We start from the raw sequence: 26,711 nt of genomic DNA, 5'->3' as shown, positions 1-26,711 counted from the left end.
TTTCAAAATATTTACCTAGGCTTAAAAGGTGCGATTTTAAAATGCCCATTTTCCAATCTATTTAATCTTTATTTAAACTCATAAAAATATAAATAACTTCCATTTATTAAGCACTTGCTGGGTGCCAAACATCACACCAAAAGTTTTATGTTGCCTTGGTGGAGTTTACAGCAGTTCACAGATACATGTACTGGAGCTTGGAGACATCGAATCTAAAACTGAACTCTGAAATGCTTCAAAATCCACAGCTTGGGACTGAGAAGATACTCAGTAGGCAAAATGCCGCCCACCAAAACATGAGTGGAGGTTCCAGAGAACGACTGTAAACACAGTTCTCCGCATCCACCTTGCTGTGGGTCCCAGGGGTCAAACTTGGTCGCTAGGCTTGTGTGACAAGCGCCATCCTCCTGAGCCATCCCTATGCAGTCTCCCGAGTCCAACCACACTGAATACTCAACCGAACCCCGGTTAAGCAAAGAAGAAGAGGAACCCCAAGAGCATCCATGAAAACCTACTCACAGCGTCCGCTGGGGCTCGGGACTGCCATCTGCGGGAGGTTTCTCCTGGCCTCACCTCCTGGGGGTGGCATCATTCTCAGACAACCAATCCCTCTTGGGAGCCAGGTGGCCCTGAAGCAATTGCACCCAAAACCGCCAAGTCATGGCAAAGAGGCACTTCAAGCAAAGACCTGGAGCATCACCCTGTAAGCTTGGCTCGGGCCACTGACCACACTGACCATCGGGGTCACTCTCCATGCCACAGTGATGGATTGATTCATTTTGATTGGCTTAAACCTGGATCACGTGGTCTATGGGGGAGTCAGAGGATGAAGTCGTTCTAAAGAAAGACAAAGTTGGGGTGGTGGATATGGAATGGAATAATATAATCATGAATTCCTGTTAACAAACTGTGGTAGACTGGGGGTATGGCTTGATCCCAAGGGTGCTTGTTTAGGACCCTGGGTTCCATCGTACCGCCACATGAAGCAGGCATAACTATGCTTACCCAGAGTCCCAGAACTTGGGTGGTGGAGGCAGGAGGATCAGGAATCCCAAGTCATTCTAAAATAGATAGAGAATTTGAGGTCAGTTCAGGCTACATCAGACCCTGTAGGAAAAAAAAATTATTTGTGTTTTGGGTTTTTTTAAGACAAGGTTTTTCTGTGTAGCTCTGGCTGTCCTAGAACTCACTCTGTAGACCAGACTGGCCTTGAATTTAGTAATCCTCCTGCCCTCAGAGATCTACCTGTCTCTGAAGAGATTCCTGGGGGCTGGGATTAAAGGTGTGCACCACTTAAAAAACTTAATAAATAAAAAATAAAACTTTTATAGAGGTAGATGAAGTTGTCTTAGCTGTGGCAGGGGGTCATACCATGCCAAATATACTCCAACCGGTACTTCCAGCCCAAAGATAGTTGGCTGTCACCCAGCAGTTCCCTAAGGCCTGGACTAGCCTTCGACCAAGACAAAATGATAACAGCAGTGACGCTAGAGAATAAAATAACTATTTACCATTTGGTGGTGGAGGCGTGGCGCACACCTTCAATCCCAGCACTTGAGAGACAGGCGGATCTCTGTGAGCTCGAGGCCAGCCTGGTCTACATAGGGAGTTCCAGGACAGCTAGGGCTACACAGAGAAACCCTGTCTCAAAAATAAAATTAAAAAATTAAAAAAAACATAACCTTTTGAAAGAATGCCTATTTATTGGTAGCTTATGAAGCAATCAGGAGCTGAGTTCCAGGGCCTCTCCCTGCCTACCGTGCGCTGCTGAAGTAAAAAGCCAAGGTCACAGGGCTGACCCAGTGTGCGGTGCTGAGGGCAACAGTCCTACTGGCCTGTGTGCTAATAACACTCTCTACAGCCTGCAGGGCCCAGAACTGTAGACAGCCAATGTGCTGGGACAGAACACCCAGGGCAGAAGAGACCAAGGCAGGCAGGTGCCTCTGGATACTGTCCTTGCTACATTTCCCCAGCATTGGTGGGAAAGGTTACACAATCAGCTGGGAAACTGTGTGCGGCCTCCCAGCCTGCTAGATAGTCCTCTTCCTGTAACTGCAGCCTTCATCTCCCCTTGATAATTATTTTATGTGGTAAAGGATGTCATCACTATGAAAATAAATCCAAGCCCTAAGTAGATGGTGAGGCGTAAAGGGATGTTCGGGGAGGAAAACCGTCCTGGCGGACTGTGAGCAGTGGTTTTCTAAAGTGCAAACAGCACTGTGTATACATGCATAAACATATGTACATAGATGTGCGCACGTAAAGATTTTAACGGTTTATAAGAGGCTATCTTTATATGGGGCCAACTGCGGATGTAAGCTAACATCGTGGTTAATTTTATTATCTCGTTTACCGCACTTTCCAGGAAGTCTTTACTGAAGTCCGTTATCTTTATAATTTAAAGATTTTTCAATTTTGTACCAGAGTTTCTCAGTCTAAGAGGCTGAGGCTGTCTGTAATGACTGCAAGCTTTGTTTTCCTTTTCTCTTTCATTCAACAAACTTACACTGATGTCTGCTGCACCGAGCACTGTTCGGGGTGCCGGGAAGGGTTCCTGGTGCCGTGGACGGACAGACAGACAGACAGTCCGACATTACAATCAGGTACAAGCGAAGCATGACTGGCCCCACTTAACATTAAACCTGTGAGAACAGGCCATGCTCCTGTCTTCTCCGTACCTGAGAGCCCAGGGTGGGATCGGGAAAAGGCTAGACACTCAAGTGACACACTAAGGACCAAGTCCCGGGATAGATGCCGGCATCCTGTCCTGGAAAAGGTGAGATGGGTCCCTTGCATGGGGAGGTGTGAGGGCTCCATGAGCATGCTGAGCACCCTTCTTAGAGTGTCCGGGGAGTGGACTGGACTGGCAGCAACGGGCAGAGATGGCTGGCGGCAGATAGGAGGGCTGTGAGGATGGGCAAAGCCTGACTTGACTTGAAAATCAAGCACACATTTTATGTACCATAAAGTTACTAAATATTAAATATTTGAAAAGAATTTCAAAGTATCAAAAGGGAAACAAAAGAAGAAGAAGGAGCTAGCATGTGTCAAGTTGGTGATGTGGTCCCACAGTCAAAGTGTGAGAATCTTAACTACACGTCACTACGATGTCCCCAGAAGGCAAAGAAAAACAAACACATAAACTTCCCTGAAAAAAGTCTAATCTTATTGGTGTGACTTAAATTCATGGTGGTAGGGTGTGGCGGCTCACATCTGTAACCCTAGCAGTCCTGAGGCTAAGGCGGAAGAATTGCTGCGAATTTTAGACTAGCCTGGGCTACACAGTAAATCCTGTCTGGAAAGAAAGAATATGGGGTTAGACTGTGGCTCAGCTGAGAGTTCTGCCACCGCGCACCAAGGCCTGGGTCCCACCCAGCACCGGCACCACATAAACCCAGTGTGGTAATGCTTGCCTGTAACCCAGAGTTCTGAAGGTGGAGACAGGATGATCGGGAATTCAGGGTTATTCTCAGCTATATATGGTTGGAGGCGCCTGGGCTACATGAACCTCTAACTTAAAGCAAAACCAAACAACCTACTACAGTCCAGAATTTAGGTTAGAAATATTAATATCAACTTAATTTTAAAAAAAACTGCCAGGCAGTGGCACACGCCTTTAATCCCAACACTTGGGAGGCAGAGGCAGGAGGATCTCTGTGAGTTCGAGGACAACCTGGTCTACAGAGCTAGTTCCAGGACAGCCAGGGCTGCTATACAGAGAAACTCTATCTTGAAAAAACAAAACAAAACCAAAAAAAGCAAACAAACAAACAACAACTTTATTTTCAGCAGTGTTTGATACAAACCTTGAGCACATGTGCAGAGTGTCTGTGCGCCCTGCACTGGTCGGCGCCATTTGCTGTGATTTCTAAGCTAACATCAATGCATCCCAGCTACAGCTCGTCTCTGTCAGCTCCTTCTTCCCGGTGGGCACCCTGTGGCGGGTGTGTGACATGAGTTCACAGCTATGTACTAACAGACACAGAAAGAGGTTAAAATATCAATAATAAACAGAAAAGTTATGGCCTGGGGGCATAGCTCTATTGGTATTGGGCTTACCTAGCACTCATAAAGCCCCGGGATTGATCCCTAATGCTGAAAAAATAAAGGGGGTGGGCGTGGTTACACAGGCCTGCAATTTCTACAGTTAGGAAGCAAAGACAGAAGGCTCAAGGTCATCCTGGACCACATAGGAAGTTCAAGTGTGAGGCCCTATCTCAAAATAATAAATAAATGAAATGGGGGCTAAGGAAATAGCTCTGTCAGTGAAGGCATGACTTTGATACACAGAACCCACATGGGATGGGGGGGGGCAATGAGGGATGATTGCCTTTTAATCCCAGCATTGGGGAAATGAAAACTGATAGACCCCTGGGGTTCACCTTACATAACTGGTGAGCCCCAGGTCCCAGTAAGAAACCTTGGCTCAAAAATAAGGCAGAAGGACTACCGATGAGGTGGTTCAGCAAGCCAAAGCTATCGCCACACAAGCAAGGGGATCTGCAGTCCATCCTGGTAACCCACATAAGAGAAGGAGACCAGCTCCACATGCCAAGGGGCACACATTCCATCCAACACACACATGCACTTACTAAACCAATCTATCAAGCCACCAATAATAAAGTAGGAAAACAGCTGACGTCAGCCTCTGGCCTCGAGACGCGCTTACCGGTGAGCACACCCACACACATCACACACGCATATGCTACCCGCTTCCTACCAATAAATCATCTAATAAGTAAGCAGATAAATAGCACTTTAAAAATAAAAATAGACAGCCAAGCAGTGGTGGCACACACCTTTCATCCCAGCACTCGGGGGACAGAGACAGGTGGATCACTGTGAGTTCGAGGCCAGCACAGGTTCCAAAAGCTACAGAGAAAACCTGTCTCAAACAAACAAACAAAAATAGACAAGCCAAAAAATATGGAAGCGCTTGCAATACCCTAGAAGTTCCTGTGATGACCAAGATGGTAACCAAGTGACCACCAGGTGGGTCAGAGCATGGACACGCTGGACCAAAGGCTGACCCATACCCCAGGAGGGGCAAGGTGGAGCAATTGGAGATTTTATCCTGCTGTTCGCTGTGAAGCACCACGGGGAATTTTCCATTTGATACGTTTAGATCACTATTGACCCTGGATAACTGAAACTGGGGAGTACACTGTAGACAGAGATCACTCTGGTTACCAGAGAGACAAGCAGAGTCATTTCACTGAACTAAAACCCCTGTGCTCCACTAGAGAGGTGAATACACTCTCTCTCCTCCCAACACCTGTCCATCACCCATCTTTCTACGGTCTCCATAGCTTCATCTTATTCACAATGCCATGTAATTAGAATCAGACATACGGGCTTCCTTCATATAGCAATACGCACTTAAGGGTAAACACCTAAGTAATGTCCACTGAATGGACCTACCCGTCTGCTAAACCATTCTCCTAGCGAACATGTGGGTTGATTCCAAGATCTGGCACTCATGCCCCACTCCAAGTGGGGTGGGGGTGATGTATTTCCTAGCTCATCCACAGGAAATGCCCAGAAACAATGACCAGTCCAATAGCAATGCATATTACTTAAATCTAGATTGTGGTCTCTAAGCATGATTCCTGCAAAGAAATTGGTGCTCCTTAATAATGATTTCAGATGTGTAGCAGCACATTTTCAAGGTCCATCTGGAGCACCCCGATCTTCCAGAATGCAAAGGGGCCTCCAGAGCCTCCTGGGGTCACAGGTTTCAGGGGTCAAAGGAAAGAATGGGGCATGAATCGGAATTTGGGGGTTTGCGGTGCATTAAACCCCTATAGTCATGAGGATAGTAGAGAAATAGCCTCTGGGCCAGTGAGATGGCTCAGTAGTAAAGGCCTTGCCTCCAAGCCTGACAAGACGAGCTCAGTTCCCACAGCCCACCTGTGTACTGTGGCATGTGTGTATCATATGCTCACATACAGGTATTCAAAATAAATAAACAAACAAATGAGGGTAAAAATAATTTTAAGGTAACGCCAGTCTGGGTGTGTAGCTCAGCAGTAGAACACCTGCCTAGCACACCCAAGACCCTGGTTTCTATCCCCCAGTACTGAAAACAAAAGTAAAAATTGTCTGGGCGTGCAACTCAGTTACTGAGTGCTTGCTTAGCAAGCACAAGGCCCTGGATTCAAGCCTCAGGATGGCATAAGCCAGGCACAGTGGTCACACCGGCAATATCAGCACTTGGGAGGTGAAGGCAGGAGAATAGGAAGTTCAAGGTCATTCTTGAATACCTAAGATATTCCAGATCAGCTGGGTTACAGGACATCCTGGGAAAGAAAGAAAAGAAGAAAAGAAAGGAAGGAAGGGAGGGAAGGAGGGAAGGAGAGAGGAAGGGAGGGAGGGAGGGAAGGAGGGAGGGAGGGAGAGAGAAAGGGAGGGAGGGAGGGGGAGGGAGGGAGGGAGGGGGAGGGAAGGAGGGAAGGAGGGAGGGAGGGAAGGAGGGAGGGAGAGGGAGGAAGGGAGAGGGAAGGAGGGAGAGGGGGAAGGAAAGGGAGGGAGGGGGAAGGAGGGAGAGAGGGAGGGAGAGGGAGGGAGGGAAGGAAAGGGAAGGAGAGAGAGAGGGAAGGAGAGGGAAGGAAAGGGAGGGAGGGCATGAGGGAGGGAGGGACAATTTGAGAACTACTAAAGGGCCAGAGCTGCCAGGCCCAGTGGCCATACCTGTATTGCCCTCTTTGGGGAGGCTAAGTCAGGAGGGCTATAATGAGCCCCAGTCAGCCTAGGCAGCTTCCCATGACTATTTCAAAATAAAATTTAAAAGGCAAAAAGTTAAAAATAAAAAAGGACAGGAGCTAAGGGTGTGGTTTAGGAGTAAAGTACTTACCCGACATGAGTGAAGTTCTGAGTTCTATTCCTAGTGTTAAAAAATAACAGCCAAGAGCCAAGTAAGTCCTCACTATCTCTCGCATACTCTAAAGGGGATCATATGGTACTTGGTTCAGCTAAAGAGACACTGCCGTCCTCACAGATCCCAGCTAACAGACGAAGAAGGAAACTGGCCACAGAACAGCATCCTTCTGCAAGTCATGTTACAGCGACGCATCTAGATGGTGAACACCAATGATCGCTAACACACACACACACACACACACACATACACACACACACACACACACACACACACACACACACACACACAGATGCCGCATCATCACGGTGTGGACTCCTGGCAGGAGGACACCACACCCCCTTTGAGGCAGGCTGCCAAAAATTGAACCTGCATCTGAGCAAGTCTCCAGATCTAATTATAGGAATTACAGAGGACAGAGGAACATGTTTAAGGATCCCACAGGAATACAGGCAGCGGGCTCCAGACCTGAATCAAGGCTGAAGAACAGTGGTAACGGCTGGGGAGCCAGGCAGGTCAAAAAGGAGCCTGACACAGCTTCAGAGACCGGGGAAATGGATCGTGGTCCTTCCTGTAAGAAGGGCAAACATAAGAATTCCCGGGTCTGAAACAATCACTGGGTAAGTTTGGGTGATAAATTCTCCAGACTGTGTTCATTATTTTCAATTGTCAAATTGATTGGCTTAACAAATATCTGGGCCCAGCACTGGGGGTGTCTGTGACAGCGCATTCATTCCCAGAGGACTGGCTGAAGAGAGAGGATCCACCCTGAAGATGAGTGTCGCCATCCCAGGGGTTGAGGTCCCAGACTTAATAAAAAGGGAGGGGAGGAGAAAGCCAGCTGAGCCCCAGCCACCTGGATCTGCTGCCACCATGCTTCTTCGCCCCCCACGATGAACGGCACCCTTAAACTGTGAACGAAATTAACTTTCTTTTCTTACATTGCCTTTGTCTGGCCTTTGGACACCACAACCACAGCAGAAAACTAACTGGTACAGTGAATGGTATTAGCACAATTTTAAAGGGGGAGGAGACTTCAATCCCTAGGACCCACGTGGTGGATGGAGAGAAGCAATGTCACAAGCTGTCCTGTACCTCTATGTGTGGTCCATGGTAAATAGGCACCCTTCACCACCCCCACACCCACACACACAAAGAAATCAATAAATATAGTTTGTTTTTTTTTTAATAAAAAAAAAGATCCCCTTTCTTGGGCTGTTGAGATGGCTCAGAGTTAAGAGTACTTACTGCAGTTTCAGAGGACATGAGTTCAATGCCCAGCCCCCACATAGCAGTTCACAGCTATTTGTTACTGGAGTTCCAGGGGATCTGACGCCCTCTTCTGGCCTTTGTGGGTACTGTACACATGTGATGCACTTAGCACACACAGAGACAAAACACTCATCGACATAAATTTCAAAAATAAGTAAAAGAAAAAGATAAAATGGTTCTCTTTCTTTTAGAAATATATACCAAGTTGAGTATGTTGGTATCGCCACCTCCCCCGTACTTCTAGCACTTAGGAGGTTGACACAGGAGGATTGCAATAGGTTTGAGACCAGCCTAGGCTATATGGTGAGCTCAAGAAAACCCAGTATCAAGAATATTTTTCACATACTCCAATAGTGATGCTTGATACAATATAGAGTTTAGAATCTGCAGAAATAATCCAAAGGAATAATAAAATAAAGATATTTTGTTTTAAATGGACGAGTGAGATGTCTCAGCAGGAAAGGCACTTTCCATACAAGCCTGGTTTGGTCTGTGACGCCCACATAAAGGTAAAAGGAGAAAGCTGACTCCATAGGCTTCCTCTGACCTCCATACGAATACCCACATGTATGTATCAAGCATAAGCAGCATGCAAAGGATAAACAAGCTTTTAAAATGCTAAGTAATCCATTGGCAATGTGAAAGGGGTTGGGAAAGTGCTTGTCTAACATAGATGAGGCCCCAGGTTGGATCCACACTAAATAAATAAATTAATAATTGTAAATCCACTGGGATGGAGAAACTGAAGTGTGATAAAAATGAAAGAAGATTGCATGTGTGTTGTAATAACTGAACCTCAGTAATGGGAATATTATTCTACTTTTATATACATTTGAAGTTTTTCATAATACAAAAGAAATTGCTGGCTGTGGCAATCCATGCTTTTATTCCCAGTACTTGAGAGGCTGAGGCAGGAGGATTGCTGAAAGTTTAAGGCTAGTCTAGCCTACATAATAACTACCAGGCCATCCAGGGCTATAAAACAGACTCTGTCTATGAACAAATAAACAAAAAGTTTACCAAAACTAAAAGGTTTGGGAGCCAGGCTTGGTGATGTACACCTTTAATACCAACACTTGGAAGGCAGAGGCAGGTAGATAGCTGAGTTTAAGGCTAACATGATCTACAAAGTGAGTTCCAGGACAGCCCGGGCTACACAGAGAAACCCTGTCTCAAAAAATGAGGGGGGAATGGGCTCGGCGATTAAGGTGATTAAGGCACCGACTGGGTTAGCACCCACATGGCAGCTAACAACTATCTATAACTAACTCTAAGCACCCTCACACAGACATACATGCAGGCAAAACACCAATGCATATAAAATAAAATAAATAAATAAAAATCAGGGGAAATCTATCAATCAATCAATAAAAGCTTTGAAACTACTTTCTCAAAACAAAAGCAGAGTCCTGCTGAGTGTCTCCGGTTTTACCCTTGCTTTGTCATGGTCTGGGATGAAGTTGCTGGGGGGAATTCTTTCCCTGAATGCCTCTGCTTTCAGAGTATCTGTGAGTAAGCTTGCTCTAGGTGGCCCCAGACGCCTGGCACCCATCCCTGCTCCAGTTTTCCTCCTGGGAGAGACTGCCAGCAAGCTACCGGGCAGAGGAAGCCCAGTCTAGCAGCCAACAATGGCAGGCACAGGCAGTGGCAGTGAACCCACCTACCGGAAGGCTTCGTCTGGGGCAGGTACAGGGCTGGCTTCCTCTGGGGCAGGTACAGGGCTGGGAAGCCCACAGAAGACACTGGTCAAAAAGATGTCCTTGGCGTGATGCAAAGTATAAACTCAGGCTCTGAGAACTCAGGTTCCAATCTCAGGTCTCGTAGCTACTGTCTGGGGGTGTGGGCGTGTGTCCTCCCATGCCTGGACCTCGGTTTCCCCATCTGTGGACTAGGGGTGAGACGGAGAAAGGGCAACACGCGGAGAGTGTGTCTATCAAATGACCAAAATCTATAGTGCCCACTCGCTCCCCATCAGCCCTTCCCTGTCCTTCCTGGGTTTCTCTCGAAGCTGTAAAGGAACAGAGAGGGGCTGAGGGAGACATACTTACACAATGAAGGAGAGAGAAGGACAGTGAGAACCACAGCCAAGGTAGTCTGACCTGTCAGAATGTGAAGGAAGGCTTCCGGGAGGAGGTGACATTTACAGGGACATACAAAAGATGCGTGGGAGTGAGTTAAAAAATGGAATGGAGTCCAGTTATGCAGGCTGTCAGAGCAGCCTGGCCAAGTTCGAGGAGCTGAAATAAAGCCAAGAGTCTTGGCAAGGTGAGCCAAGCAGAGAGCAGGGGGGCGGGAGGCAGAGACCAGGCCAGTGAGAGGCCATCGAAAGGTGTCTGGATTTGGAGGCTTGTCCTGGGTTTAGAAAAGCCTGACTTGGCAAACTCTTCCCAGGGAGGAGACCTCTGCTGGGCATACCGTGTGGGCTGGCACAGAGGTGGGGCTAGGATGCACAAATAGAATTCTGTGGCCTTTCCACACACTGTGGAATAGTTACAGGGCTTTCTAGATCTCAGCAAGCTCAAATACACACCAGACACACACACACACGCACGCACACACACACACAAGCACACACGCATGCTCACATAGAATGCTGCTTGGTACCCAGAGGTGTCAGTGTGGAGGCAGTGACCCTGGGCACAGCACTTCACCCTGTGAGCCTCACCTTCCTGGTGGGTTCACCAGGCAACTGTGACAGCTAGCTAGCTCACAGGGTCACTTTAGACTTCCGTGAGGTCACTGATGCCAGGAGCTTCACTGCGACCACTAAGCAAGCCACCCGCAGTGCTTAGAAGCAAGACCAGCACCAGAGGCTGCTGTGCCTTCTGTATCTTGTACTCACAGAGCCCCTCCTTCTGTGGAGGGTCCGGCAGGGGTTGCTTGGGGGCCACATTCCAGAAAGAACAGCTCTGTGTAACATGAAACCCTGACTCTGGAAACATAACCTCTATGGGAAATTGGAGGATAAGGCCTGTTCTGCAAACTGCCCAGCTTCATTGCATACAAAGGGGATATTGAAACCCAATGCCTGGTCACTTGGCCTCTGGCCTATGGGCTTGCCCCTCACTGAAGCCAGAGAGATTGTCCTAAGCAACACACTTGACCGTGGCATGGCTTCCTATTTGCTCTCAAGTGCAAGTCCATGCTCCTCACCATGACCCACAGGGCCTCATAGTCTTCTCCTCCCCAGAAGTAGCCCAGAGCCTTGCTGTGATCAGCCACAGAGGAGGCTGTCCCATTGCTCCAGTGCCTTCCTCTTTCAGGGCCTTGGCACATTCCCTTGGCTCCTCTAATGGGAGGAACTGATATTCTGAATTGCTACAGAGAGGCTGGGGAGATGGTTCAGTAGTTTAGATCCTCAGAACCCCTATAAAAAACAAACAAACAAAAACAAAAAACAAACAAACAAAAAACAGGCAAATGGCTGTAATCCAGCACTCTGGAGACAGAATCAGAAACTTCCTGTGGCAAAATGGCTAGCAATCTGAACCAGAATCTACAGCTCCAAGTTTAGCATGAGATTCAGCCTTGGTAGATAAAGTGGAGGGTGATTAAGACACTACACACACACACACACACATACACACACACACACACACGGATACACAATCCCATGTACATGTGCCCACATATACATACAAAATGACCACAGGCCTTGTTAAACTCCCAGCAGTAGTGTGAAGTTGTGAAATCACTCTTGCTTTCTAAATGCAAGGCCAGGAGAACAACCAAGGGCTCTCTGCTACTCAGTCCCCCCTTTACCCCTCCCCCCAGACTCCAGAATCTTAGGGCCACACTGAAAGCATCACAGAACACCAAGAGTGGATCAGATAAGAAAGTCAAGGACAAGACTTGTTCAAGGTAAGATTAGGCAGGTGACGCTGCAACCCAGTTCAGGCTCTGAGAAACTGCTGGGTTGAGGCAAGATGGTCTGTCTGCGCCTCAGTCTCCTCATCTGTGAGGTGGGGCTGAGTAGCTGACTTTCAAGAATGAGGTGCTGGCATGCTCGCTGAGTGGCCCAATGCCACCCACTGGTGACACACAGCATCTAGGGAGACCGGGCCAGTCCAGACCAAACCTGCCCCGTCAGCCTTGCACTACCCAAGGTTAGGCTGCTGGGGCCTGGGAAACCAACCTGCCCTGTTTGCTGTTTGGGGTTTTCTGTTTCCCAGCGTTTCCTTTGGAAAAAGTCCAGCTTCCTCCCCGCTGGAAGAGGACTGTTCACGCCTGGGCCTGGATGCCCAGGGGAGCCATGTGGAGAGGTGACAAGAGCCTGGGGTTTGGAGTTAGGCCAATTGGGGTCTGAGTCCAGGATCTGACCCTTTCAAGGCTGTGTGACCTCACCAAGTGACCTCACCTCTCTGAGGTGCTGACTCCCTCACCAATTGTCTCAGAGAGTAAAGATGTGTATGGGGGCTGAGATGAAAGAAGAATCTGGGTGCGTTTCTCCAGTTGTAGAGGGTGCTTCCTTTGGGGAATTCTAGACTGGGGGTGGGGGGACGATTCTAGACTTATAGCAAGACCAACCCAAATGCCTCTGGCAAGATATGGGAACCATTAGGGTGTTCTGATTGTGTGGGACAGATATGTCATGGAAGTGGATCAAACTCCAGAAAACCTGCCCCTGAGAAATGAGAGTCCCAAGTTGCCAGCCCCCTGCTCATCCAGCAGAGAGAACCAACTTTTCCTACAAAACCTCATGATTAAGTACAGGAAGGAAAATGTGCTGTGTGATGTCACTTAGCTAAAGTTCAAACACGGTCAAACTGAAGGTAGAACGGGGGAGAGCAAGCTGGTGAAGGGAGGCAGTGCTTTGGGGAAACCAGAGGCATCCTTGGTCTTAATCTAGGATTAGTGGCACGGGAGTGTCCCCTTTATAATTTCACGCTTTGTACGCGTTTCTATATGCACATTATAGTTCAATAAAGTTCTATAATCAGTTCAAAGCAAGCACACCAAGGCTGCAGGGCTGGGAGGAAAGAAAGCTCCACAGAACCCAGCCGAGACAGAAAAAGGATCCCCTCCAACTATGGTGAAAGGTCCGGTAAAGAAGGGCGGGACCCCAGCTTCCCACCCTGTCCATACTAGAGGCTTTTTCTGAAGAGGACTGGCCAGTCAGCCTGCCTCTCTAACCTGTATGGTCTGCCAGGCAGATGGATTGAGCTCACACAGGCAATAATGTAACTCCCCAAACTCACCCTTCCTTAGCATTCATTCGACTTTGCCTTAATACCCAGCGGGAGTGAAGAGTGGGTGAGCCTTGTTCTGTTTCCAAATAGGCCTTTCCAAAAACTAGCAAGTCACCAAGTCTGTCACCCAACCCTGATCACCCCCACAGAGCACACCCAAAGGCTTCAGACTCTACCGGCAGATTCTCTGGGGCCCTTGGGCAGGCCTCCGTGTAACCAAGCTGCCAGTTGGCGGGGTCAGCAGTGGACCAACCCAGGCCCCGCCCCTCTGCCTGATGCATGCAGAGGTCCTGGCTTTATTTTATTTGCTTGTGCCTTGCCCTTTTCTCCTCCGAGAGCCAACGCACGATGCACACAATCCTACATCACACGGAGCGAGCGGCGGAGCCAAACAACCACACATCATCAGATGCATTGATTTGCACAGACACTCATAAAAACTTTACTAGACACCAAATAATTACAGGAAGGGGCCAACCTCCAATTCGGCTGAGCCGCAGTGTTTTGAAGTGGATTTAAGATAGAGATCAAATAGGAGAGGCACCCGCCCTGGCTCACACCCACCCCCCATCCCCAGCCGTGGACCCTCAGGGTGAAAACCAATGAATTTCCCTGGCCTTTGTGAATTTGTGTCCGATTCTGTGAGTTATTCTTGAGATCCTAATGAGGCTTTTATGACTCCAAATATGGTCCTTCACCTTCTCTTTGTTCTGGCTCCTGTCCTGGGTTGAGGAGCCCCTTGTTCTTAAAGACAGAATGCTGAAACCATCCATTTGGCAAGAAATGCAAATATTCTTAAAGAAAGTGCTCGGTAAAAGCAAACATATCACACACGAGTGCGCGTGCACACACACACACACACACACACACACACACACACACCAGTCCCTAACACGGGTTTCTGAGCAATGGGGGGGGGGGGAGTCCCAAAGCCTTCACTGTGAGTGCTACCTGCTCTCAGCCCCAGGTTTCATAGCACAGTGAATGAAGAAGACTGAGCTATCTGCTGAACGCCCAGGCAGTGCCCAGAGTCTTGTGGCCAGCACCTTGACTTCACCTGTCCCAGTGAATTTGCAACAAGTCTATTTTCCCTCTGGCTCTAGAGGAAGAAGAGAAAGTGGACAAAGAGCATGTCTAAATAGCAATTCCCCTTCATACAATTATTCATCAGGTAGTAAGTCTAGAGTCCTACGGTGAGCCAGGCACACAGAGAGCCAGCTCTTCCACATCACCCTCCCAGCAATCCTGGAAAAATCAGTGCATTATACCCATTGCACAGACAGGGACATCGAGGCGCAGAGATGCGGGACTGTCACCCTGATGTTTTCTAACCAGACCTTCAGACAAGATCTGCAGTACTTCCTGAGGCCTGCCATTCTCCATCTTTAATCATTGCCTGACTGGTGGGAGACCTGAGTTCTGGGCCACCCAGTCCTTCCCGAGGGCTGCAGGCAGCCTTTGGACCTGAGGGAGCCCGATTTCCTGAGATGTGGAGCGAGCCCATGACTAATAGTGCAAACTAATGGCCAGAGTGGGGGTTGTTGGAAGGCTGCGGGACTTGGCTCCTCTCGGGGCTCTGGGCATAGTACACAGTGGTCCCCGGTGGAGAATGAGAAGCACCTCAGGGGTCCCTCCCCAGTCTCTCCTCTTTGGAGAACCTCCAACTGGGCTTTCGCCGCTTTTCCCAAGGCGTTGGGAAGTGACGGTCCCATCCTTTGACCCGTGTGTTCTGTGTTAAGTCCAGCTGGGATGCCTGGTCGCTTGGGAATTGGAAATTGCCCACCTTCGACCTCTGCTGAGTCTTGGGCTCGCCCTTGCTCCACTTCCGGAGTCCATGGGTTCTTCAACACCGGGGACCTGGGACCGGCTGAGTCTCCAGGAGAGCTGCTTCCGACCTGAACCACGGCTTGGGGCAGCTTTGATTCAGTGCAGCCGAGTCTCTTGAGATCTTGAAGTTCCATTAGCCTGGAGAGCAGCATGGGGTGGGCCTAGGTGCTCTGTGGCTCTGGTCATTGTGATAGGGCAAAAAGGCCCGTGCTGGATGCTTCTGAAACTCTCCTTACTGGGGCATCCAAGGCGGCGCCTGGTGCTCATTCCTGCTGTTCTGAGACTCCAGCTGCGGTTCTAAACCTAGAGGGTACTTTCTTCTCTCTCTCTCTCTCTCTCTCTCTCTCTCTCTCTCTCTCTCTCTCTCTCTCTCTCTCTCTCTCTCTCTCTCTCTCTGGTCAGAAGCATGAAATGGTTGGAGTTTCACTGGTGTAGCCCTAACCCCCCCCACACACACACGCCCTGAGCGCGCTCGTACGAGGCGGGTCGCTACCGAAAGAAATTGCAAAGTCCTAAAGGAGAACCAGGAGCTTCAAGGCAGGGCTCAGGAGCTGCGCGCCTCCGGGAATAAGTAGATTCCAGATCCCTCCTGTTCGTTTCTTGCAAACCCAGCCGTGCTGGCAGCCTGCCTCCACGGTCTTTGCTCAGGTGGAAATAATCCTGAGTGGATTCTGCCACAGACTTCCGAGACAGCAAGCATCCCGCGTCGGACAGCGCGGGTGTGTCCGGGAGTGCGATGGGCCGCTGGTCTCCGGCCTTGTGAGTCTCAGAGCCGCAGGGGGCAATAACTGGTACCAAAACAAAGGTTGAGATCCCGCGGAGCCAGGAACTGCTTGAGGATGGCTGAGAGATGTGGGATCCGAGCCTGGGCCATTATCCTCCTTCCTGTCCAGTCGTATTATTCTTCCACAGGGGCAGAGGCTGGGAGGCCAAGAACCCTAAGGATACTCATGGACGAGACATGGACGATTGCGCGCAGATTTGTGAGAAGGACCGGTGATCTTCAATTAAGGCTGAGAGAGTGAGGACAAAGGACAAGGACCAAGGCCTACAGGTCGGGAGAATGGACCGAAGGAAGCAGGCGTGGAAGAGAGATCAAGGTTGTGGATGGAGCATCCTCAATCAGACCAGAGACAGACACCTAGTTTCCCTTTCCAACCAAGGAGTCGCCTACATTTCCGGCAGCCCGTCCGGGGTCGAACAGGGCTGCGGCTTGGACAGGGCGCAGAGAGAGACGCTAATAACCTCCGCACCTTGGAAACACACCAGCCACGCACCAAATGGGGGCTACAGGTGTGCCCGCGACGCTGAAACCTGGCTTCAAGTACTGCCTAATGCGCAGCAAACGCAGCCAAAGGCCCAGACCCGGTCTTAGACGGCAGTCACAGGGTCAGGAAAGCCTCAGAGACCGGGCCGCAGGAGCCTCTGTTCAGTCAAAGAGAAAAAAAGAGCGATGGGGTAGAAATGGCAAGGCACAGGGAGCGTGGGGAAATGGGAAGGTGAGAGATGGGGGTAGAACACTGCGCGGAGACGTCAAGGTCCGGGTGCATCTTTAAGACTCGAGACAGAGAAGATACTTGGCAGCCTGAAGGAGGTGGCGAAGGTCCCGGCTTGGAACTAGGGCTTTCGCCTGCAGGCGGTGCCTAGCAGTGGTTGCAGGGACACACAGTGGCCAGCAGAGGGCGGAGTGCACCCGATCGGCCAGCCGGCCCGGCGCGCGGTTCGGTGCCTCCCGGCTTTGCACGCCTAAGGCTTACTCGCCCCGGCTTCTTCCCGCAGCTATGCGCCGGGGCCCAAACACAGAGAAGGCAGCCCAGGCCTAGGCCCAAACTCGGAGCTCAAGGCCTAAGATTTCCCACACTGGGTAAAGACAAGAGGACGAAGGGTGTGTGAAAAAAAACTCTACATCCACATACCCATGCTCTAGGATACAGACACACAAAGGCGCCGAGAAATACTCAGAACACAAAGCCACAAACACAAAACCCCTGAGCGACACAAAACAATTCAGGAACTTGGGGGCAAACAGAAACACAAAGGTAACTCGGAGACACACATATAGAGAAAACTCTATGAGAGACATTACTGGGGCCCGAGGCGCACACAAAGGCGCGGGCGTCTTCATGGTGACACAGACACAAGGACACATACAAAGATGTGCAAAAGCATGACACAGAAGCAAGAGAAGGTCTGCAGATATGCACACAACACACAGGCACTCGCAGCTTGGAAAGTCTCAAGGCCACACAAACACAAAATTGTATGTGCACAGGGACACGGGTGTACAAATACTCAATAGCATCAGAGTCGGGAGCGCCGACACGCACAGACACACTCGGATACCCACCGACGCACAGGCAGGTACTGGGGTGGGGCGGTGACCGCTAATCCTCCACAAAGCCGGGCCCCTCCGGGGGGCCCCCCGAAGCACAGGGGGCCACTTCTGACCAAGCCTCCTGCAAGCTCCAAATCCGATCCGCCCTCTCGCCTCCAGCGGGGTCAGGGGACCCGCCCTCCATGCCCTCCACCCCCACCCGGCTCCGCGCCGCTGCTCCACTCCCGGAGGGGCTAGGGCCGCCCAGCAGAGGCTCACCGAGGGCAGCCAGCTCCTGCCCTGAGGCCGCATCATCCCTCCGGCCGCACCATCTCTTCAGGACCAAGCACGCGCAGTAGTGGTGGAGCCGAAGGTGCCCAGAGTTCTGACAAGAAGTCTTCTAGTTTCCTCCCGGGGGGTGTCAGGCGAGATGAACACAGGAGTCGCCAGCTGCGTGTCTCTGGCCTTGTGTTGCCCGGTGTCGGTGTCGAGGCCCACTTTGCCCAAGCTGGCCAGCGCTCGGTCTGGACCCCTGGCCAGGCCCCTTGGCCACAGTAAAAGGGCACCTACTGAAGAAGTCACCAGGATTTCCTTAGAGCAGTCAGATCCGCGACCTCCTAGGTCTTCACCCCTAGATCTAGGCGACACCGTTTCTTACCTGCACCTCATACTCCAAACCCTGGGAGGCCCAGCCTTCGTTTACGGCCGCCTCCAGTGACCGAGCCCCTTTTCAATCCTGTTGATCCTCTTACAGTCTCCTGGTCTCAACTCTGCTCTGACCGTCCTCGCCCACCCAATGTCTCCCACTCAGGATCTGGGGGCCCCTTCAGCTCACTCTCCCGCCCTATTTCTGCCAGGCCAAGGTTTTCAGGACCCCCTCAATCAAACCGCAGCCCGTCCGTCCCCGTTTCCTAGCCAGAGCTCCCTTTGACCAGTCAGGGGCAAGCAGTTCTCGCCATTTGAGGCTCACTATCTCCCGATCCCTGGTGCCATCCCTCTCTTCGTACCGAGCTGTCCGGTGCAGGCACTGCCTCACGGCAGGACACCAACTCAGACCCTGCAACCTACCTTCGCCAACAAGTCGGAGTCCCCGGGCGTCGATCCCGCCTGGCGCCGTCCTGTGGAGGAGTCACTGAGCTCCTCGCCTTCCGCAGTCTGGCCTCGCTTGGGGCCACTCCTCTGTGCGCTGGAGCTCTTAAAAAGATATTAATAATAAAAAGGCAAGAAAGAAAAAAAGAAAGAAAGCCTGATTCCCCCAACTCCCAAATCAATTTTTCAAGAGGGGTGGGGCACAGGGTTTGTTTCGATGGCTACGCAAACTTCTGCCAAGGATGGGTAGGATGGCTGGCTGGGGCCGGGGCGCGGTGCGGGGTGCAGGCAGGGGGCTCAGGGAGCCCTCCCGCGGGGAGGGGGGCGGCGACGGCACTATTTGACGTGGAGCCGCCGGCTCATCCCGGCGCAATGATACGAGGCGCACCAATGAGTTCAAATGTCAGGAAGTTTGAGGAGGGGTGAGGCGGCTCCCGGCCGGAGTATCCCTCCGCCGCCAGCCCCAGCTCTAAACCGAGCGGCTCCTCGGGCGCACCATGGCACTGGAGTAGTGCGGGGAGAGCGCCCGGAGCCCCGCGGCCCGCTGCGCCCCGCCCGGGACCCCGCTGAGCTGCCTGCGCCCCCCCAACCCGTGGGGCCGCCCCTGCACTCCCGCCCCCTCCCCCGCCCGTCGCCGCCGCCGCCGCCGCCGCCGCCTCCTCCTCCTGGCGGCTCCGCGTGCCGCCCGCCGCCGCAGCCGGGACCCGGCCGGGACTGACAAGCAGGTGACAGGCGAGCCGCGGGCGCGCGTGGCTGCGAGTGGCCAGGAGAGCGCGGCGCGCGGGGCTGCCAGCCGCCCGGGCCCGCCCGCACGACGCCGGGGCCCGGGGCCAGCGCGCCGCCGCTCCACGCTCGCCCGGGGGCAGCTCGCGGCCCCGACCCCGCGGGCGCCGCGCCTCCCCGGCTGAAGCGGAGCGGGCGGACGGGCGGGAGGGCGAGCGGCCCGTCCGGCAGGGTCCGCAGCGCTCCCGGCATCCCATGGATATAGCAACAGGTCCCGAGTCGCTGGAGAGGTGCTTTCCTCGCGGGCAGACGGACTGCGCCAAGATGTTGGACGGCATTAAGATGGAGGAGCACGCCCTGCGCCCTGGACCGGCCACCCTGGGGGTGCTGCTGGGTGAGTGCTGGGTCACAACGCCTGAATAGTTCTGGTCAGGGGTAGGACCATCGTGCCGCTGTGGACACTGGCACGAGAGTCAAAGGATAAAGAAAATGGGCTTGAAGGACGTGGGGAGGGGGTCCGGATCCCTGGAAAGACCACTGAAGGGGCAACAAGCACACATAGACAGTCTCCCCGAAGGGACAACGTGCAGGGACATCACCCAGACAGAGAACCGAACAGCCTCAGCTGTCACTCACACCATCCTCTACGGGGCTGGGTTCTAGAACTGCTGCTACGGACTACGGACGGGGCTGGGGTGGGAAGCGGGTATTAGGGATGGTGGAGAACCAAGTTGTCACCTTAGAGTCCGGGAGAGGTGCCAGGTCAGCTAGGGAAGGAGAACTTCTAGAAGGAAAAAAAAAACCCTATCCCCGGGTCCATCCAAACCACGGGTCTTGGGGCAGAAGGCACAATCAGCATCGTGGGCGCGTGTCAGCCAGCGAGTAACCCGGCCTGACCTCGATGGTTGGGTCCCAGCCGGCCACCCCGAGCGGAGCTCCTTCTCGTTGGATCTCCGCAGTTGGGGAGAGCGCAGTGCCCAGCCAAGGTTGCAGGCCCTCAGCCTCTCCGTGCCCCAGCTTACGGACAGGGACGTGCTGTCTGTGGCTGCCGGGTCTCTGGCGAGGCGGCTGGGGTTCCTCTGGCGAAGGGTGGCGCTCCTGGACTGGGCCAGACGGCGCTGACGGCCCGGCTCTCGTCCTGTGCGCTGCAGGCTCCGACTGCCCGCATCCCGCTGTCTGCGAGGGCTGCCAGCGGCCCATCTCCGACCGCTTCCTGATGCGAGTCAACGAGTCGTCCTGGCACGAGGAGTGTTTGCAGTGCGCGGCATGTCAGCAAGCCCTCACCACCAGCTGCTACTTCCGGGATCGGAAACTGTACTGCAAACAAGACTACCAACAGTAAGCGCCTCTTGCCCTCCTCTCTTTCCCCGCCACGGACCAGCACTCCAGCCCGCCGGTCCCTGCCGGGAAGTGTCCGCGCCGCCCTACGGCCAGCTCCGCGCTCCACTAGGCTTGGTAGCTCGGAGGGCGCAAAGGGCTGCGTGTCTCCGGGCTGGGGCCTACTATCGCATCCCAGCCGACACTGGTGGGGTGGCCCCTAGGTGCCATCTGTTGTCCCGGAAACCTGCGCTGAGTGACTGAATTGGGGTACAAGACAAAGCCCTGGGCAGACTGGTGGATATGATGCTTGTGCTGGGGAAGGGCTTGGCCCCACTAAGGCCTGAAGTGGGAACCAACAATTTATTATCCAAGAAAGGCATTGTTTTAGAGAGCCAAGCCTGACTGTGTGCTTCCCCAATCCAAGAGCATCTGGGATTCTTGAAGCCAGGGAGGTGGGTTCAGGCAGGGAGGTCTGCACCCTGCATGGTTCCTTGTGGCACTTTTCTTCTCTGGTAAAGAGAAATGGGTGTCCATCTTCCTAAACCGTTTCATACTGGGAATTTTGCCCTTATAATTTTTCTTAGCTGGAGCTAGGAAGCCACCACCTCGGGATCCTAGTTGGAGTGGCTGACTGAAGGAGTCAGGCCTCCCCAGACGGCCTCCTTTCTTACAGTGGACTGGGAAAGAGTGGTTGACACGAGACAAGTGTGTTGAGCCCTACCTATAGTTTCCAGGCTAAACTGGTGCTGGGGATTTGTATGGCTGGAGGCTGGGGACAGAGCACAGCAGCTTTTTCTTATGACCTGCCTGGGGTCATATACCTGGAAATGCAATTGGAGGGGGTGGGGGGTGACGACAATGAGGAGCCTCAGTGGAGAGAAAGATGTGGGGGTCCTGGGAGTGGGGTTGCAGGGATAAGCGTGTGTGCGCCTATGAGAACTTATAAGCGGTGCTCAGAAAGGTGTCTTGGATGGGGCTGCAGGTCCAGGTCGGATGGCTGCTCAGGTGCTTTGGGCTCGCGGTTCTTAGTACCTAAGCCTTTGGAGGAAAAGGAGGCAGGGCTATGTGTGCCAATCAGTGAGTGCAGCCAAAGTATTTGTCACCAAATCCAAGGTCTAGTGTGAAGAGGGGCAGCTAGACTCATTGACTGGGGCCTGAAAATACCAAACTTGAGGCCGGAGTCCAGCACAGGGCTTTGGTGGCAGGTCCAGGTCGGTAGTGTTCCCAATGACTGGGGAAACCACAGAAACTGCTTTCTGCACCTTGCTCTTTTTGGTGGCTGGAGTAGGGTTGTGTTTCTATGGGCAAGAATTGGGCTGGGTTTCAAAGATCTGTCCTTTTGTTGGTCTTATAACGTGGTGTAGGACTGGCCCTCTGTATGGTGTTCCCTGGGTGGAGGCACCTTGTTGAGGTCCTTGCCGCGTCTGTGCCTGATGTTCACCCACAGCCGTGCATGCAGCCGCACAAATAAAATGGGGTAGCAATGACTAGGGACTGGGGATGACTCAGGCAGCCCCTCTCTGGGATGTGCGCCTGGCTGAACTCTGGGAGAAACCTCATACATCCCACTTAGCCACCGACCTTAGCAGCCCCACACGTGGGTTTTCTAAGAGGCCTGGGAAAGTAGAAAATGGGCCTCTGAAACTTTGGGGGTGGTTTTAAATTTTTTAATTTCAACACTGGAAAGACTTTGCAACCTTTTGCACATAGTTGCCCCTAGGGTCCTTCTGGAGCTTCTTCTGAGAGAAAGAGAGCAAAGATACCTCCCAGGTCCTTCTGGCTCAGTCACGAAATAGCAACAGGAGCTGGATTTTGCCTTAGAGAGAAGAGTGACCAACCTCCCCACTTTACAAAACAATTAAACATTTGCAACTTCTTTGTCCCACTGATATTTGTTTTTGAAAGAAAAGAAAAACACTTCACCAAAGAACCCGTTTCTACCCAGTTGCCTACCCTGGTGCTGGGGAGGAATTTGTTCCCCAGGACTCTGGTCCCTGAGTTTGAAGTGTGCATCCTCAGAAGCCTGGGGAAGGGGGAGTCTGTCTTACCCTCTCCTCTCATCCTTCCCTCCTCCACCATTCCTTCTTCCTAATGATAATGACGATTAAGTACCTGCTACAGGCGGGCCTCCTGGTGTGCTTGGGCGGGGTTGTCGTTATCAACACAATCTTGGGGAACAAATCCCCAGGGTCTCCTGGCAGCATTTTGCAGGGAGCAGATCGGGCAGGCTCCCTGAGAACTCACACGGAAACAATGTTCTTTTTATACAATAAAAAATATTTTTATTCATGATTTTTTCTTTGAGAATCCCACATACATATTTATTTCATGTGTGCCCAAATGCTTTTCAGACGAGAATTAAGGCAAATGGGTGCAGAGACGTGCTTTCTTGATTTTGAGTGTGTGCCTCCTCGGCACTGGGAATTTACAGCAACACACACACACACACACACACACGTTTTATAAAAGGCACCCCTTACCCGGCTGAGCGGAACGGCAGGCTTGGTCCTTGTAAAGAGGTTGCTGGTCTTTTTGATGTGTGTCTTCCTTTCGGTTTGTTCTCAACGATCTCTCACGCACCCAGAAGCACGAAGTTGTATTCCGCACCACAGGGCGATTGATTAGCTATTGGGAACATTTAGGACAATTGATAAAATCAACTCGCAGGCCTGGCAGAGCAAGGAAAAAATGCGGGCCGCGGAACTGGGACTTTTTTTGATTGTAACCTGAAAACTCTCCTTTTTGCCTGTCCTTATGTGCGTTTCTGGGACTCCTTCAAAGAGACCTCGGTCCTCTTCCGAATAGAAAACCGGGTTAGAAACCGGGAAAACACACGGCCTCCGCAAAATCGCTAACACCGCTCTGTGTCTTCCACTGGAGAAACTATGAGAAAAAAAAAATTGACAACCTCCCTCCCCAATATATGTTGTTTTTCTTGGCAGTTTGGTGAAATCGAATTATGTAACTCCCTTCTCTTGCCGGCTGTCGCTCACTAGCTCCGAACGCTTCTTGTCTGGAAAAGGTTTCTGTCCTAAGGAGGTGGTGGATTCCTGGAGGAGGCTCCGGAAGGGGGGGAGGGTCGGTGGGAGAGTCCAAAAATCTGTCACACAATGGAGTCTGAGGGCTTGTGGAGCGGCTCCGGGGCCTGGGGGATATTAGGTGTGCGCGCGGGAGCCTTTTGTGCTGGGGGTGGTGGTGGATGCGGAGCTCCTTTCGGGAGCTCTTCCACTCGCTTGTAAGGGGCCTGCCGGGGCGCCCAAGCCTCGGGTGCTGCGACCTCCCGGGTCTACTGAAAATGCTAGCAAAATCCTTGGGTTAGTTCGCCCAGGTAGGGTACCCCTCCGCGGCAGAAGTGGGCATCCAGAGTCCTGGTCTGGTTTTTAAAACGTTTCTCCCGGCTAGCTGCGGCCGCAAGTGGCTCAACCCGGCTCTTCCCATCACCTTCTTTTCCTCGGAAGTGTTTACCCAGGCTAAAGCTTTCCAGGATCGGGAGACTCACCGCGGCCTTGCGAGCAGGGACAGCTAGTGTCAGTGTGGCATCTGTGGGGCAAACCCCAGGCTCCTGACCCTTTCTCGCTCCTGGGTTTCGTTTCCCAGCTTGGAAGGAAGGCCTCTTCCTTAGATGTACTGGGGTTACCACTCGCCCTCGGCACTCGCTTAACGGTGGGATCCCCAACCTGAATTATCTCCCCACTGTATCAAACGAATTCAGAGTTACAAACACTCCAGCCCACTGCTGGGGGGTACCGGCTCTCTCAAGAAACCTGCTTAGAAAAAGGAGCCAGTACGTGGCCTTACAAAAGTAGGGTATTCTCTCTGGAGCCCCAAAGACTGAAGGGCTCCCGCTGCCAGCGCCAGTCCGGGGATCCCTGGTCCCTTAGAGGGAGCCTGTATGTTTAACCCCAGCACCTCCTCTGTGGGCTGGAGGTGAGGGGAAGACTTCCTGCCGTGCAGGCATCTGGGGCTGAAGGAAAGCATTATTCACAGCCCGACTCCTGGCTCACCCTCTATTCCCAAGGCTCTGGGCTGCTGTGGCCTTATTTGTTTGCAGTGTTTTTCTCAAGTGGAGGGAAGCGGCTGTGAGAATCTATTCTATGGCATGTGATTGGAAGGTCCGGGTTTCTTCCTGCCTTCCTGCCAAATTTAGAAACACAAAGCCACAAGGCACCTATATGACCCTCTACGGTATAACCAAGACCTGCCTACCTAGGAAAGTATTCTTATAGACTCTCTAGATTAGGTGCCCAAAGGAACTGGTGTCTTTGCCTGATATGTTGTTACCCTTTGGAAATTATTGCTGTCCTCTGGGTTGCATTTGCAGGGAATGTCTTGTTTCCAAAAATCCTCTCCAGACTTCGGACAGGTTTCTAAGTAGATCAACGTCGTCCCCCAGGGAAACCATTCTCCTTTGCCTGAGAGGACACTGCCTCCCTCTGCTACGAAAGAGCTTTAGATACTGAGTCACAGCCAGGTTCACCCCCAGCCCTAGCACTCAGCTAAATGGCAGCCCACCCTCAGCCCTTGTCTACCCAGCTGATGACATCACCTTGCTCGGTGACTGCGGTGACTGCCAGCGATGATTCCAAGGGACACCTGGTGGAGCTTCAGTCAATGTTTTCATCTGAAGGCGTCCTTTATCCTCTGCTTCAGTGTTGGAGAAACTTCTGCTTGTGAGGATGGGTGCAGATGCCAATAGTGTGTTAGCATCTTGGGCTAGCATGTGACTCTGTTCCTCCAGGGGTCGTGTATTGGTCCAGAGAAGCAATATTTCCACCGGGCAAGCAATGGAATCTCCACGGCCTGCATATTACTTGGGAAAGCATAGTCAATAATATGATTTCTCAGCCTATAATTGTTCTGACTCAAGTGCCAGACAAGAAAGCTCAGCCTACATCTCCGGGGAAGGGGGGAAGATGTGGGGAAGAGACCCCAAGAACCCCAAGTTCAGAAGGAAGACAGACATAATGGCGGCAGAGCACTCCAGAAGGTTGGAAGATAGCCTGTGTCCATGCTCACTGGCCTTGTGAAGTTTCTATTTGTGATGTGCTAGTATACTTCCCTGGGGGAACTGTCTTGTGACTATGCCGGATTTTGAAAGAGACTGCCTGAGGGAGGGAGACAGACTGGGGGGGGGGGGTAGGGGAGTGGAGGGTTGCAAGGTATATAAGCACAATTCAACAACTTTGGCATCACTTTGGCCAAAGGATAGAGGACACTCCCAATGTCATGAGTTATATACAACTTGCAATTTGTTAGACTCACAGTTGGTCCTTGGCCTGAGGTTTGGAGGCTGGGAGGATGGTCCACCCATCATCAGAGCCAGTGTGAGTTTGAGTTTTCAGTCAGCCCCGAAGTGGCCAGGACTCCAGGTCTCTGACTGTCCCAGCCAGATCTTTAGCTCTCTACAATTCCCAGGTTCTGTGTTGATGGCAGCAAAGAGCAAAATCCAAATTATGTGTATTTATTACCACTGCGGTCAGAAGTGGAAAGGTGACGGGAGGAGGGGAGGGGAGGTCTGAAAAAGTTGGTTCTAAGGCAGGGGAAGAGAAGTGGCAGACGGCTGCCTTTCCATCAGCCGCTGGTGTTCTCCATTCATGTCATAAATGTCTCCTGTCATTTGATGCCAAAAGCAACATGATTTGGATCCCTGGTGGCCTATAGAGGTTTTCTCCTCCTCCTCCTCTTTTTTTTCCCCTGCAGTAAATGTTTATTTGTTAATAATATACTTTAAACAGCCCAGCCTTGACCTCAAGTCTCCTGAAGCATCCATCTTCTTCTAGAAAAATGTTTCAAAGTTTGTGTAATTTGAGGGAAAGGTGTAAGTGACGGGCAGAGAAGGGCCTGTGTTTGCTCTAACTACCGCTGCGGCCTGCAGTGCTGGGGCACAAGGGGCCACTGTGTTCCCAATGGCATCTTTCTTGGGTTTCAGGCCTGGCTGACAGCACTTCCTCAATGGCCTTTACCTTTTGCTTGTCTCAGATGAGTTCAAATAAATTCTCCCGTGAACCTTCCTTTGTTATTTCTCAGGGCAATATTGTCTCCATCTCAGCTCCATGACCCTGGGGGTCCTGAAGGAAGATGGGGAGACACGTGGAGAGAA

At 51.8% G+C, this 26,711-nt stretch overlaps 1 protein-coding gene and 1 long non-coding RNA gene across 2 annotated transcripts in view; one reads left to right on the top strand and one right to left on the bottom strand.

Moving 5' to 3' along the window:
• Nucleotides 1-1,006: 1,006 nt before the first annotated feature.
• Nucleotides 1,007-18,668, bottom strand: LOC142856959 (uncharacterized). The gene is made up of 3 exons (XR_012911756.1): nucleotides 18,548-18,668; nucleotides 3,807-3,972; nucleotides 1,007-1,061 (listed from the first exon to the last, which is right to left on the bottom strand). It is a non-coding gene; the product is annotated as an uncharacterized LOC142856959 (long non-coding RNA).
• An 878-nt stretch (nucleotides 18,669-19,546) lies between these two features.
• The window catches only part of Lmx1b (LIM homeobox transcription factor 1 beta), a 76,935-nt gene continuing 69,770 nt past the window's right edge, over nucleotides 19,547-26,711 (top strand). The window contains exons 1-2 of the mRNA XM_075984464.1: nucleotides 19,547-19,685; nucleotides 20,443-20,629. Coding sequence (XP_075840579.1) covers nucleotides 19,547-19,685; nucleotides 20,443-20,629 — 326 coding nt within the window. The remainder of the gene's footprint in view (nucleotides 19,686-20,442; nucleotides 20,630-26,711) is intronic.

Source organism: Microtus pennsylvanicus, chromosome 9, assembly GCF_037038515.1.
Source record: "Microtus pennsylvanicus isolate mMicPen1 chromosome 9, mMicPen1.hap1, whole genome shotgun sequence".
NCBI classification, from domain to species: domain Eukaryota; kingdom Metazoa; phylum Chordata; class Mammalia; order Rodentia; family Cricetidae; genus Microtus; species Microtus pennsylvanicus.
Note: the sequence above shows the minus strand (reverse complement) of the source record. Positions and strands in the feature narration are given on the sequence as shown.